The sequence below is a fragment of the Apodemus sylvaticus genome, chromosome 1 (assembly GCF_947179515.1).
Source record: "Apodemus sylvaticus chromosome 1, mApoSyl1.1, whole genome shotgun sequence".
Lineage (NCBI taxonomy): Eukaryota > Metazoa > Chordata > Mammalia > Rodentia > Muridae > Apodemus > Apodemus sylvaticus.
The window spans coordinates 64,204,743-64,219,346 of NC_067472.1; the positions used below are offsets into that span (position 1 = coordinate 64,204,743).

Genomic DNA, 14,604 nt, shown 5'->3' on the forward strand with positions numbered 1-14,604 from the left:
AGGAAGAAAAGGTAAAAGATCTACTTAATGGGTTTGAAGAAAAATAAGTGCTTAGATAACTTGAGTGCTCCTAAAACTCTCGGAAATGTAAGAAAATCTAGCTAAGACCATGTCTTCACGTCTGCAGTAAAGAGAGGCGCTTTGAAGCTTGTAGGTTTCATGAAAAGAGATGGCCACACGGAGCCCTTAGCCTTGGGCACAATGCAGGCAAACTGTTTCCCCAGTGCCGTGGCAAAAGCACTTTATCTGTTACAGAACCTGCTAACAAGGAAGGCAACCTCAAGACAGCCAGGCTCCCTTGGTTCTGTTGACTTCTGAGCACCTTTCTAATCTCTTTGGTGATTCTGACCCATCGATTGAAGTTAAAGTAAATGACATGTGATCACTAGATATCTAGATCTCTTAATGATCAGGTACCATTGGGAATGTTGTCTACTCCAGACTTCATGTGGAAAAAGTATGTGGTTTGGGGACTGTTAGCAAACATGGTCTGAAGTACAGGAAATCTTGTGTGCAGAAGAAGCCAGATTTCTAGAAATTACAAAATGGCACGTTTCACATAAATTGCGAAAGAGCAGCTTTCAGTCTTGCCTGTAGGTGACAAATGGTTCCTAACTTCTCTCTTCCCATTGTCACTAGAAAACTAAGGTGTGGCAGGGTTGAGGGTTCTGATCTCCAGATGGAAGCTGACAATCCTGAAGTAGGAAGGGAATCTCCCACCTCAGAGAGGAGACCCGGAGAGGCGTTTGTCAGGACAGCTGTAAATATGAGGTTTGGAACAAGCTTCCACTCACAAGTTTTTTGGTTTTTGTTTTTTTTTCCCCAGCAGAAATGAATGAAGATGCAAACAGAGTGGGAAACTAGAAAGGAAGGGGAAGGGGGCTCCACTATAAATCGCCTGAAATGGAATTTTATATAAGGTCACCAAAAAGAGTTTTGCTGTTGTTTGTTTGTTTGTTTGTTTTTGAGATAGATTTCACTTCGTAGCCAGGCTGCTCTGAAACTTGCAGCAAAACTTTTCCCTCAGCATTTCAAGCACTGACACGATGAGGTAGGCCACTGTGCCCTGCAGAAGCAAATGTTAATAGGAAAGTAAACAGGTAGATCACACCTTTATTCTCTTCCTGGGTCAGACTTTTATCTTTCTGCTAAAATGACAACATTTTCCTAGATTGTCTGGGATTAGCAAGGGACAGAATAGGCTTTTACTGGCTGAGGGAAGGAAGATTTTAAGTTTTATCACAAGTACATATGTGCTTCCTTGATGCATACCCTCAGTTCTTGGTTACAGAGAACTTAAGTCTGTCTATTAAAATGGCTATGGCTTTTAACTTTTACAACAAAGTAACTTTGTTATCTGCCTTTCAGTTCTTTATCTGCTTTTGAAATATTTAAGTTATGATTTTTTGCTAAGTGCATAACTAAGACATATTTCTCTATTATCTGTGATTCGCTAGAGTCATGCTTAAACTTTGAATTTTTAAAAAGAGTTTTGAGACAGTGTCTCCCTGGGTAGCCCTGGCTAGCCTTGAACTCACAGAGATCCACCTGCCTCTGCCTCCTAAAAATCGGTGACCTGTGTCACCATGCCTGAATGATTTTTTTTTTTAAAATAAACTTGCCAAAATAAAATTCTAAATTTGTTTTCTCTTGGGCTATCTCTGACTGAAAGCCAGTGTGAAACACTGAGCCAAAGTAATATTTTATCTTTTTCTATGGCTAGATGCTTGGTTTTTGTTGCTGTTTGTTTCTGATTTGTTTTCAGGAAGGGTCTGGTGGCTTCACAGACCTGGCTGGCCTAGAACTCAATACTTAGACATCTTTAGCTTCACATAAAGATCCACCTGCCTCTGCCTTTCAAGTTGTGGGATTAAGAGCATGCACACCAGGCCCCACCATTACTTTGTACTATTTCTAAAGTATAAGGGTGTCACACTGCAAACTTAGCCAGACTGTAACCGACCATATGAGTGAGCACAGGGACATAGTAAAAAAATCTCATCAGGAAGCTGGGGCCGAGGACTTATTGAACACACCAGCCTGATGACAGGGTTAATACTCTCATCTGGACTCCATAAAAAGGCGGTGCCTAACTCTGGGATGGCGACCGCCTCACCAGTAACGTCAGCATTCAGCACTGAGCAACCCTCAGAGAATCCCCAGCTGTCCAAGGGCTGGCACCGCTCATGCTCCTTGCTGATGGAACCTTTCTTGAAATGCCTTCAGTTTACTGTCCCAGTCATCTGTCTGGATGTGGTCTTGCACCTTGCTTCTGTAGCTTGACAACGCCAAGACTCAGCTCAAACCTGTGACCCTGCTTGTCTCTGTAGGGGTATGAGCTTTCAATGTTCAAACTTGGGAAGCAGAGGCAGGTGGATCTTTGCCAGTTTGAGGCCACTCTGATGTATATAGATAATTCCAGGCTATCAAGGATTATAACAGTGAGAACCCTGTCTATAGGGAGGAAGGAAATGAGGGGGGAAGAAGAGAGAGACAGAGAGAGCTACACACACACACACACACACACAGACAGAGACAGAGACAGAGACAGAGGGCAGTGGCTGAGATGTGGCTGGTTTTCACCAGAACTCATGTTAAGGTTTGGTCATCAACTAGATGGTGTTGAGGGGGCACTGGTGGGGTGTCTGAAGACAAAAACTCCTAAGATGACTGAATGAATCATGTAGATTATTTACTGCCAGCTGAGCTGTCACAGGCAGAGTAGCAGGGAGCAGCCTCGACCTCCAATTTCTTTGAGTTTTTTTTTTTTAATTTGGTTTTTTTTCGAGACAGGGTTTCTCTGTGTAGCCCTGGCTGTCCTGGAACTCACTCTGTAGATCAGGCTGGCCTCGAACTCAGAAATCTGCCTGCCTCTGCCTCCCAGAATGCTGGGATTACAGGCATGTGCCGCCATGCTGTTAAAAACTTGAGTTTTTAACAGCCAACCTACAATTGTGACATATACAGAAAGGCAGCTGTAGCCGGCGGTGGTGGCGCATACCTTTAATCCCAGCACTTGAGAGGCAGAGGCAGGCAGATTTTTGAGTTCGAGGCCAGCCTGGTCTACAGAGTGAGTTCCAGGACAGCCAGGGCTATATGGAGAAACTCTCTCTGGAAAAACAAAGCAAAACAAAACAAAACAACAACAACAAAAAATGAAAGGCAGCTGTGGCCATCTGCAGCAAGCAAGTGTTGTTTACAGAAGCAGAGAGATAGCAGGTAAGTGGCCAGGCAGTTCTTACATGTTAGGCCAGGGACACAATTAATAGGACTTTATGTCTGGTCCAGAGACCAGTTTACTCTTGGAATTTATGGCAAATTTATGGCTGATCTAGGTGACCAGCGACCAGTCCACCCAGGACAGTTGTAGCATTTACAATGCTCTTAGGACTACTTCCAGAGATGGCCTAACTATACACAGTAGGCAGCCTTGAGGGGGAGTACTCACAGGGAGGAATCCATCTCATGAAGAAATTATCACTGGGAAGCTGGCTAGCTTCGCACTTCTGGTCTAGAAGCTTCTAGAACTAGAAGCCCAAATGAACCTCAATTCTTTATAAGTAGTCTCGGGGACTGTGGTGCAGCAATGGAAACCAGGCAGAGGCAGCCTGGTATTCTAGAAACCAGGTAGACCCAGGACTTCATCCAAGTCATTAGCTTTAAGAAACCCTGGCTGCCAACAGAGTCAACTAACTTGGATCCTTGGGGACTCCCAGAGATTGAACCACCAACCAAAGAGTGAGTACAGGCTAGACCTAGGCCTCCTGCACATAGGTAGCAGAGAAGCAACTTGGTCTTCATGTGGATCCCCTAACAACAGGAGCAGGGGATGTCCCTGAATCTGTCACCTGCCTGACTGCCTGTGGATCCTGTTCCCCTAACTGGGCCACCTTGTCTGGCCTCAGTGAAAGAGGATGCACCTAGTCCTGCAGCAACTTGATGTGCTGGTGGTGGTAGGGGAGACCGAGGGAGGGAAAAACCTGGATGGGGTCTCCCCATTCTCAAAGAAGAAGGGGAGGGAGGAATGGGGGGAGGGTCTGCATGAGGGGCTACTGGAAGGAGAAGGGGGGCTGATACTGGGATGTAAAGTGAATACATAAATAAATTTAATAAATTATAAAAATGGAAAGAAAGACTGTTTGATTTCAGAGTCGTGTGGCTATAGTCACACAGTGTCTGCCTTCAGAGTTCTCATCTATTCTGCTCCTTTGTATTTCAGTTCCTTCAGGCTCTCGGTGTCTGACTTTCTTAAGTTCCTGTCCTGGTTCCCGTGCTCCTCAGGCTTCAGTGGATGAGGGGTGCTCCCTCGAGGTGACACCCCAGCGGGGCAGCACTATATAATTATACTGGGCCATCCACTTTAGTGTTTGGGTCTATGCAGTTTTCCATCTAACTGGATCCTTCCCCAACCTGGGTTGCCAGAGCACGGAGCCAGTTACAAGAAGTGGACGCTGCATTTTCCATCTGGCTATATGTTGGCTTCGTTCTTTTATTTTGTTAATTTTTTGTTTTTTGTTTTGGTTTTGTTACTCTGCTTACCAGGTATCTCTGGGGCTGTAAAACTGGTAGCTCTCCCTTTCAGCCCAAGCTGAGGACACAGTGCCTCCTTTCTATGCAGGTCTGTGGCAGAGAGGGGTCTGTGCTGTCCCCTTGACAAGTGGCCGTGTTGAGAAGCCCAGTCTACAGTAAATGCCACAGCTCATGTGCACGCCCACTTATGCCAAGCTGCACTGTCAAAAGAAAGTATTAGAAGTAGGTCTGTGGTCTCAAGAAAATGACCATGCCAGGCAGTGGTAGCGCACGCCTTTAATCCCAGCATTTGGGAGGCAGAGGCAGGAGGATTTCTGAGTTCAAGGCCAGCCTGGTCTATGGAGTGAGTTCCAGGACAGCCAGGGCTATACAGAGAAACTCTGTCTTGAAAAACAAAACAAAACAAAACCAAAAATAAAACAAAACAAAAAACAAAAAATTAAAAAAAAAGAAAAGAAAATGACCACATAATTCAAATATTTTGGTCCCGCAAAAAGTTTGAGGTTCCTATCATCTAAAACTTAGACAGATCACAATGACCTAAGCCTCCAGGTCCAGGGTATGTGATACCCTCTTCTGGTCTCCTCAGGTATCTGTACTCGTCTTCACGAACACCACAAAGACACACATCATTCAAAATTATAAAAATAAATCTTTTTTAAAATTATTCATGAAATATGCATGCTGCACTTTATTTTAAAATCTCTCTCCCCCACCCCCACCCAACTTGACATAGCCTATGATCATCTGGGCAGAGAGTCTTTTGGGGGTTTTGTGGGGTTTTTTTTGGATTTGGTTTTTTTCAAGACAGGGTTTCTCTGTATAGCCCTGGCTGTCCTGGAACTCACTCTGTAGACCAGGCTGGCCTCGAACTCAGAAATCCGCCTGCCTCTGCCTCCCAGAGTGCTGGGATTACAGGCATGTGCCACCACTGCCTGGCTTGGGCAGAGTCTTAAAGAGGGATTTTCTGGATCAGGTTGGCCTGTAGGCCTATCTATGAGGGAGCGTCTAGTTTGCTAATAGATACGGGAGATGTAGTCCATTCCCTAGGCAAAGGTGTTTTGAAAAGCAGAAGAGAAGGAAATCTAGCTGAGGGTGAGCAGTCAGTAAGCCACGATCCATGCAGCTCTCTGCTCCTGACCGCAGCCGTGCTATGACTGAGTGCCCGAGTTCTTGCCTTGCCTTTCCTGGAATGATGTGTGGTACCTTGGAGTTATAAGCAAATAAACTCTTTTCTCTCTAAATTGTTTATTGTCAGGGTATTTGTCATAGTGGCAGAACTGGAACCAGAACCCCAAGTCTTCAAAAATCAGTACGTACTTTATACTTTATGCACTCGATGGGGACAAGTCACCACATTCAACAGGCCCCTGGTCACACAACTACCTTAAGGAAGATCCAGCACAGTAGCTTTAAGGAACCCAGAAGTCCAGGCTGATAGGACAAGGCATCCTATCCTTGGTGGCCTCGCCATGCTGTGGACTACTGGTCCTGGGGCTTCTGAAAACACAGCAGGAACAGGTAGCTTAGCATCTGCGGTGTGAGGAGAGGGTCAGGGCCTGGAGGTTGGGAACCGTTCCAGGATCTTAATTTCTGTCATTCAGGGGAAACTGAAGAGCACATTCAGAACTTGTTTATCTCTTTCTGATTCTGTTTTGCCATCTTTCCGTCAGGGTGTACTGAGGCAAGAAGAAAAGATTGCAGTGTCAGAAAGGTATTGGCCAACCAGGGCGTTGCAACTTCTGTGGCCCCACTGGGTGCGGTCTAGACCCATCCATCTTTCCCCTAAACTCCAAGTCGTTTAAAAAAAGGATGAAGGCTGAGAAGGAAGAGTGGAGTCACACGAATAAGTTAGTCTAGCACTGCAAAGGTCCTACTATGTGCCTGGAATAAAGAGTGTGGTCTCCCAGCCGGTGAGCAGAGCCCTGGCCTGAAAGGCACCATACTGACTATCGGTCCTGGCACAGCAGGGATGACAGTGATTTGTAGCTTTCTCTGGCCCTGGTCTGAAGCAAGTCAGCCAGTAAGAGGACATGGATTTCTTCAGAGAAGGCTCCAATCATGAGGACTAGTCTTGGGCACCCTGGGTATCAGATGGTAGAAGGTTTCAAGCTCTTGGCTAGGAAAATAGCTGCTGTAACTATTGGCCTGGGCTGGGGGGACTCCCAGGTCTGGAGAAAAGCACCAGTCCTTTTAGTCTAAGCAGGGAGGCAGAGGGTTAAGTCCTGAGTTGTAGTCTGGTACAGATCTTTGCCCTTCTTGAACCCCGTCTTCGTGTGATTACCATTCACTAATCTGTTTCCACATCCCACTTCCCAAATAGTTCACTGGTTTACAAACAGGAACAGAAATTTTGGAGAAAGTAGAACATAGAAGAGGCCATTGAGGAGGTGTGGGGGGGGGGAGAAGGGAAAGTGGAGAGGGTGGGGGTAAGGGGGGAGTGTGTGTGTGTAGGGGGGTATGGAGCAATCCTATGTAGCCATCCCCATGCACCCGGATCTTACTCCACAATGGTTCTATATAAGTGCCCGTGAGTCTACCACCCATACGAACTTCCTTGAAACAAGAGCTTCCTTTAAGCACAAAAACATGGTTAAGGAGGAACCTGGCTCCACTCCAGTGCCATCCACTGTGGTTTGCATCAACAGTGACACTATCCCACCGGATTACGTCGCCTGGTCCACATTTAGCACAATTTTCTTGAACAGCTGCTGCCTGGGTTTCATTGCCTATGTCTACTCTGTGAAGGTGAGTGTCATAGAAGGTATGCGTGTGGTTGTGGCTCCTCCTGCCCAGAGGACACCTGGGTCATGCACAGCCTTGGGTCTGTGTGACACTCTGGGTTTGCTGTCTCGCATGTACTTTTTTGTTTGTATGTATAGACTGTAAATAACATATAGAAAGTATGTTTGGGTTGTACATAGGAGATTCTCCTAGGTAGGCAAAGGGAGATAATGCCCGGGGATTCTGGGATGAGATTGTCTCCACTCTAGTTTAGAGGAATTTGCTCTACTGCTTAGTCTATGGAATGTCCCCTCACCCTGCAGATTGGGACATCAGGCTGAGTACAAGTGAGACTTATAAAAGATGGTGCCCCATGGTGAGGTGAGCATACAGTGCTTGGGTCTGCTGAATGGTCTGAGTGTGTGAAAGGGAGAGGGCTCCTCAACCTGAGGGAGGAGATTGCACTGGGCAAGAAGCACAATGGGGAAACTGAGGCAAAGCACCTGGTTCTCAATGACTTGCTCCGAGGTCACACTGATTCTTTTTCCATCTCTTTCAGTCTAGGGACAGGAAGATGGTGGGTGACATGACTGGGGCCCAAACCTATGCTTCAACTGCCAAGCAACTGAACATCATCACTCTGGTCATCTCCCTCGTCTTCTTCGTCTTACTTCTTGTTTTCCGTATCCTGCAATTCATCTAGGCAACCAAAAATAATTAGAACCTACTAGTTAGGCACTAGTTAGCTAATTATTAATTAACTAAATTAGTACCTAATTTAGTACTTTTAGTACCTATTAGTTAGATACTAAGGGTGGGACTCCGTGCAGTATGTGTTCTTGGGATCAAAGTCAATGGACTAAACTCTCCCTTGTACTGTCTGCGTGAAGAAAGCACGCACGTGCTCCACCCTTCACAGTTGCCCCTTATCCTGGCCGGAGGCCCTAATCTGTCACTCTCCCCTCCTGTAAATGTTGCCCTTATGCATCTGTTCACAGCAAATTCAATAAAGTGCATGTGATAGCAATTGTGCTGTGACATCCTATCCCCTGACTGGACTGAGCTTACTCAGAGTTTCCCTGGCTTCCTTCTTGTTGATGAGGTAGGAGTGTGGATGGGATGGAGTGGTGGGGGAGGGGTTGGGGGGACTGGAAGGGTGGGCAGGTATAGTGCAGGACATCTGCAGCTAAGCAGACTTCTGGCTTCAGGATGGAGACAGCAGCTGACAAGCATCTGAATAGTGTCCTCTTTTACTTAGCAGGCACAGCCAGGCAGTAGTAACTGTGCATTGCCTACCTCCGGCTCCATGACCCTAGAGTACACAGGGAGGGTGCATAATCATGCACGAGTGAGTTTTAAGTCCCAGGATAGAGGACCAGCCTGAGGTCCTCCACTTTTAGGAGGAGGAAGGAACCTTGAGCCAGACAAGCTGTGTCCAAGATCTCTGTGGTGGCCTTCAGCTTGGATTCTGACCCCTCCCTTCGCACATACATCTCACAGGTTTATTTCAGGTCAGGGGTGGGCAGTGGGAAGTGAACATGGGATCTTCAGTGCTGGGTGCCATGGCTGATCCAGCGTATTATCGCTCTGTGAGTCCTCAGATCCTGAAGTGGGGAGGGGTAGGTCTCAATAGGCCTTGGCACCCTTCACCGTTAGTCTGTTCTCAAAATTCACCTGTGGGCATCAATTTTTTGCAACCTACTTTTAATAAGGGTTCAACCTCTCCTCTAGCCCACCACCCAGCAGAGGTAGTGGAAGAGAAATTATTAGGATGTGGGGGAAGTGATCCTGTTCAGCAATAGTTCTTTGGGGGTGAGCTTGATCTTCTTGGGCAGCGGATCAGTCCTGTAGCAAACACCAAATACGATTCAGCAGCTTCAGACTGGTCCCTCCAGGTAGGCAGACACCACACATGAACCAGCAGCTACAGTCCAGTCTTTTCAGCAAGCAACACCAGGCACAAACCAGCCACAGTAGCTCACTCCTGAAGAACCCCTACTCCCACTCCCACCCTTGGGCTTGCCGAATGGCTCCCCACTAGCTGCGGCAGGAACCTTGAGAACAGTTCTTGGGCAAGTTTCTCTCCATGGTGGTATTATCACAAGTTGAGCTCAACAACTCTATGTAAGGCTAACCAATACATGAGTGTTGTTAGTGAATAAGGAGGTAGAGCAAACCAAACCAGTGCTCAGGGTTCTTCTTCCACTGTCCGTGGGGTCAGAGCTACATACCTTCATTAAGCACTCTTTCATGTCTTTGCTACATCCAAACATCCTTTCACCTGTGTCTGCTTCAGGAAAATAGTCTTTCATGTGTTTGCTTTAGCAAGACATCATTTCACCTGTGTGCCCCAGCAAAACATCATTTGCTATAACTAACTTTCCAAAGAGCTAGAAGTTTCCACTTCATTTACCTCTCCTCTTCCTGGATGCCCTGGAGCCTGAATTTCCACCTGATTTTGGGCACCCCAAGATTATAAGTCTTTGGAGCCCCCGGGGGTGCTGTCTCCCTGTGTTGGCATGTGGGTTCTAGTCCTGGGGTCTGAGATAATGTAAGGCTAAGCAGTGCTATAGATGCCCTCTTCACCAAGGTCCAGGCTTCTGAAGCAGTATCAGTTCCTATATGGTCTAGGGAAGCAAGCCTGTCTTAGGAAGACAGAGCTGCCAGGCAGGCGGATTTCTGAGTTCGAGGCCAGCCTGGTTTACAGAGTGAATTCCAGGACAGCCAGGGCTACACAAAGAAACCCTGTTTCGAAAAACCAAAAAAAGAAAAAAGAAAAAAAGAAAGAAAGAAAGACAGATACCCTAATAGCAATGGAGACAGGATCCCACTGGGACTGTTGTTATCGTACTGGAGGGGAGTGAGTGGCTCAGCCAGACTAAGTCCTAGGGAGAAATCAAGACCTTTTCAGATTGTACCAGGAAGGAACAAGAGTTTTTGAGAAAAACCCAGGGTGGAATTCCTACTAAAACTCATGGCCCTGGGCTGAACTTCAGCGTGCTCATCCTTATCCCCAGGTCTATGACTGAATGAAGGTAGAGACTTCAGGAGGAGGGTCACAGTCCCCGCGGGCACACTGGTCCTTCCTAGTGTTTCGTATGAGCAATGTGTGGGCAGCTATCCTGAGGGTACGGCAACCTCACACTGGTGCACACAGGAGCCAGGCCATGCCCTCCGGAAGGAACACCATCCCAGCCATTTGTTTGCAGTGGAACATATGAGACTAGATCTGCCTAGTGTTTGTAAGAACCCAGAGTGAGCCCACAGTGGGACTGCTCAGCCTTGGAGAGTCCCTGCACTCGCTTCCCACTCACCAAATGTGTAATTGGAGCAATGGGAGTCGTTATAACTTCCCCTTGGGTTGGTGGCCTGTGGGGCAAGGTGGAGTGGTCAGCTGGGTGGCAGAAGACTCCAGGTTGTTCCCTATCTAATGCTAGAGAGTAAACAAAATGTCTCCTCCTGAGAGGACAGCAAAGAAACCCCACCCCCAATTCTACACGGAGACAAGGAGTCCAATTGGAGATCAGATCCAGGGAGTGGATGTCTTAGGTCTGAAAGTTAAGGGACACTAAATCAGAGAACATGGACACTGGCCAGAGCTGTCCCCTGAGAACAGAGTGAGGACAGAACCTGACAGGTAACTTGTCAACAGCTGTGCATCATGGGCAGAAGTGGATCATCTTGGATGGAGCAAAGGCTGGCCCTGACCCTTGCTCTTACAACAGGGCTTGTCAATCCCTGTCCCTCTGATGATCCCTGGGGCAGCAGAGATTGCCCTTAGCACTGAACAAAGAAGATGGAAAAATCCAAAGACTGAGTCTCAAGGGATATGCCATACAAGTCAGACAGGAAGAGCTCACTTGCGGGGCCCATGATGTCGCTGACTGGGGTGAACATGCATACAGGGCTGAGTCTAGCTCCCCACCTCTGATGAGTCTGGGGATTGAATGCGTGCAAAGGCCTTGATATAACAAAGCCCTCACGACTCACTAAGGCCACCAGGCGAAAGGAAATAGGAAGCCGGTGACTGAGAGAGGCAGAGAGTGGCCTTAAAGTTTGAGGTGACCATTAACTTTCAGATTGGTTTCTGAACATCCGGGAGCAAATGTGTTTGCCTTCAGGGACATTGTGAGACCATAGCAAACAGAGCTGTGACTGAAATTAAATACTGTTAGCTATTTTAAAAAGTCGTACCAAGATCCATCATTTCTGAAAGTAATGAGTGTATTGTGACCACAGTATAATGCTTGTTATCATTTACAAACTCAGGGGTCATTCATATTATTTTATCTCCCACTCAGCTGAAAGGTGACAGGAGGATGTGTGAAGAGCAGTGTGAAGTAGGCCTTGGAGAGGTATTCCACAGAACACAAAGAAATAACATCAGAATCCAACAGAAACCACCATTTTGGGGCTTCAATCAGACCTGCTCTGTTACATGGTACCCCTGAGGCCCGAGGCCTGGCAGGAGACTCTCTGAGGTAGGCATGTCCATGGAAACCACACTACCTAGTTTCTCACAGGCAGGCTTTTCCAGAGATGTTGACTAAACCAGCATCAGCTAATAGGATTGCAAAAAGGGGCAACTGTAGAAGGTGCTGATGTCCCTCCTATTCAAGAAAGATAACAAATTGAGTAAAACCTAGAAACTGGAGAAGGCCCCAGCCCCCAAGATTCAGGGCTCTAGGAAGGGTGGGTGCTGCAGGCCACCTTGAAGGAGGTCTAGTAGCCTGGTCCTTACAGGGCCACCAAGAAATTGCATACAACTCCTAACAAGAGAAGCCAGACTAGGCCTCCTGATATCAGGGAAGGACACTAAACTGAATCCTTCAGTGTGATCAGGAGTGGCTTTCCTGGCCACCGCCCTCAGCCCACCACCATGTGTTTGCGAAAGCTTGTCTGGCATGATGGAGGTCCTCAGTGACCATTCCACTAGCACTAATCAATTTCTATAGGGCAGGAGGGAAAAGAGTTGGCATAGCACAAACATGCCAGCCCAGGATCATGAGGCCACAGCCAAGTGACCTAAGATCATTTAGTTCTAATACCAAAGTCCAGTTATTGATCACACTTAGAACACTAGGTCTGCAAAAAGAGACACAGAGAAGTGTTAGCAGGTTTTTTTGTTTTTGTTTTTGTTTTTTTTTTGTCTAGGCTCTGCCCCACAGGCAACAGCCAGGTATGCCTGACACTATCTAGCTCTCCCTCCTGCTCCCCCTCTCTCCCCATTCCCCTATGGTCCCTCTCTCTCTCCCTGAGTGCTCATGGCCAGCCTCTACTTCTCTACCTCCCTCTGTCCCTACTACCCTCTCAACTCCCCTCCCTGCGAATCAAGAATAAACTCTATTCTGTACTCTACCATGGTGTGGCTGGTTCCTGGGGGGGGGGGGGGAAGGGATGCTTCAGTACAGGCCTGCAGAGGCACCCCCACCACCACCACATGACTGCACGACCACCAAAGATATTCCTTCTCTTTCCTTATCTTTTTAAAACACAACAAGAAGTACCAGTCACCCCAACATCTACTTGAAACAAAGCCAGTAGAACTGGCCTCCATAGCGAGTGTGGTGGACTCTCTGGGTACTCTTTATTGCTGAGAGGATAGAGGGTTCTTGGGGGACCTTGAATAAAGAACAAGGAGGTTCTGCAGCTGTTAGCCTGAGCTTGGTAGACTCCAGGACCCCTCACTCCTAAACCTGAGGTTTGGGCCTTGGGACAAGTCCTGACTGGTTCCTGGCTGGGAAGTTCCCCTGATTCACAATCCTTCCTGACATCCTGCCCTGGAGTAATTTGATCCGCAGGCTTTTTAGATTCCCCGCCTCTCAGAACCCAGACCAGTTTCATTAGGCCAAAATTCAGGAAAAGGAAACTTCTGAGAAACCGAAACTGCTGGAGAAAGGGCAGACCCGCAGAGCTCTCTCCATCCTCTGCCCTCCACTGCTGCTTTAGCTCGGCACCATGAACCACACTTCTCAAGCCTTCATTACCTCTGCCAGTGGGGGACAACCCCCAAACTACGAAAGAATCAAGGAAGAATATGAGGTGGCTGAGCTGGGGGCGCCCCATGGAGCTGCTTCTGTCAGAACGACTGTGATCAACATGCCCAGAGAGGTCTCCGTGCCGGACCATGTGGTCTGGTCCCTGTTCAATACCCTCTTCATGAACTTCTGCTGCCTGGGCTTCATTGCTTATGCCTACTCTGTGAAGGTGAGTGTGCTAGAGGGGGCGTGATGGTGTAAGAAGGTGTGTGTGAGCCTGAAGCTCCATCTACCCAGATGGCACTGAGATGTGTGTGTGGGTCCCTTGTTTAAAATAAGTTTGTGTGCATTCTTTTTTCTGTGATGTGTGTATGCGTGCGTGCGCACGCGCGCGCATGTCTGTCTGTCTGTCTGTCTGGGCAGACACAAGGTGAGGCTTCCTGGGGATTCTGGAGCCAGACTCCCCCAATGCAGTCTAGAGGAATGCCTGTAGTGCCCCTTTACCTTACAGACTGGGATGCTAGCCTGTGTGGAAGGTGTTCTGGGGGACAATAGCCCAGCGTGGGGTGGACATGGCTAGGACCTCCTGGGTGATCAGAGTATGTAAAATGTTTCTGGCCTAAGACCCCGGGGAGATGCAGTCCACTGGGAGTGGGTCAGGAAAACTGTCAGAGCATCTGCCTCTCAGCTCCAGGGCCACTGACCATCGATCTGCTCTGCTCCAGTCTAGGGACCGGAAGATGGTGGGTGATGTGACTGGAGCCCAAGCCTACGCCTCCACTGCCAAGTGCCTGAACATCAGCTCCCTGGTCCTCAGCGTCCTCACGGTGGTTGCCATGATTGTTATTGTGGTCATCGTTGCTCTTAATGCTCGCAGTTTTTAGCCTTACTAGAGGATTCGGCTTCTGGTCCTGATGCACTCCACCATCCGCAGCTGCATGCCCCCTTTCCCCCCTGCCCCTCCCTACACGCAGGTGCCACACTCACTTATCAAGCCACAGTGGATTCAATAAAGTGCACTTGAGAGCCACCATCCTTTGACTGCTTTTCATTCATCCTACCCCTCGATCTTCCTTGCTCTGAGGTTATCCTCAATTTGGCAGTAGTTTCTGGCCTACTGTTGTGGACATTTGCTGGCCAAAGTCCTGGAATGATGGAGTTTTGGCTGCCTCAGGCAGGGAGAACTCAAGCTTCATCTGACCCTGGCCCCATATTCCCAGGGCGCCCGGTCCAGTTCCGAAATGGAGGACCAGGCCTGGGTCCTTGTTCTTCAGGAAGAATACTCTGACCCACACAAGATGGTGTCACAAACTCCATGTGTGCTTTCTGAGGAGCCCTGGGCTGATCCTGTCCAGGATTTGCAGGGTGCTGT

At 48.0% G+C, this 14,604-nt stretch overlaps 2 protein-coding genes across 2 annotated transcripts; both read left to right on the plus strand.

The window, feature by feature from the left end:
• The first annotated feature begins 7,059 nt into the window (after positions 1–7,059).
• Positions 7,060–8,299, plus strand: LOC127694432 (interferon-induced transmembrane protein 3-like). The gene is made up of 2 exons (XM_052195961.1): positions 7,060–7,278; positions 7,814–8,299. Exons 1-2 carry the CDS (start codon positions 7,120–7,122, stop codon positions 7,955–7,957), a joined length of 303 nt encoding a protein of 100 aa, XP_052051921.1. The 5' UTR covers positions 7,060–7,119; the 3' UTR covers positions 7,958–8,299.
• A 4,792-nt stretch (positions 8,300–13,091) lies between these two features.
• Positions 13,092–14,265, plus strand: LOC127694420 (interferon-induced transmembrane protein 3). Its single transcript, XM_052195954.1, has 2 exons — positions 13,092–13,461; positions 13,958–14,265. The coding sequence occupies exons 1-2, from the start codon at positions 13,213–13,215 to the stop codon at positions 14,114–14,116; spliced, it is 408 nt and encodes a 135-aa protein (XP_052051914.1). The 5' UTR covers positions 13,092–13,212; the 3' UTR covers positions 14,117–14,265.
• The last annotated feature ends 339 nt before the right edge of the window (positions 14,266–14,604 follow it).

Excerpts from the sequence above, each read along its gene's own strand:
- LOC127694420 (XM_052195954.1), top strand. The coding sequence starts at position 13,213 with ATGAACCACACTTCTCAAGCCTTCATTACCTCTGCCAGTGGGGGACAA. Across the intron at positions 13,462-13,957 it reads CTTATGCCTACTCTGTGAAG|TCTAGGGACCGGAAGATGGT; the intron begins GTGAGTGTGCTA and ends GCTCTGCTCCAG.
- LOC127694432 (XM_052195961.1), top strand. The coding sequence starts at position 7,120 with ATGGTTAAGGAGGAACCTGGCTCCACTCCAGTGCCATCCACTGTGGTT. Across the intron at positions 7,279-7,813 it reads CCTATGTCTACTCTGTGAAG|TCTAGGGACAGGAAGATGGT; the intron begins GTGAGTGTCATA and ends CATCTCTTTCAG.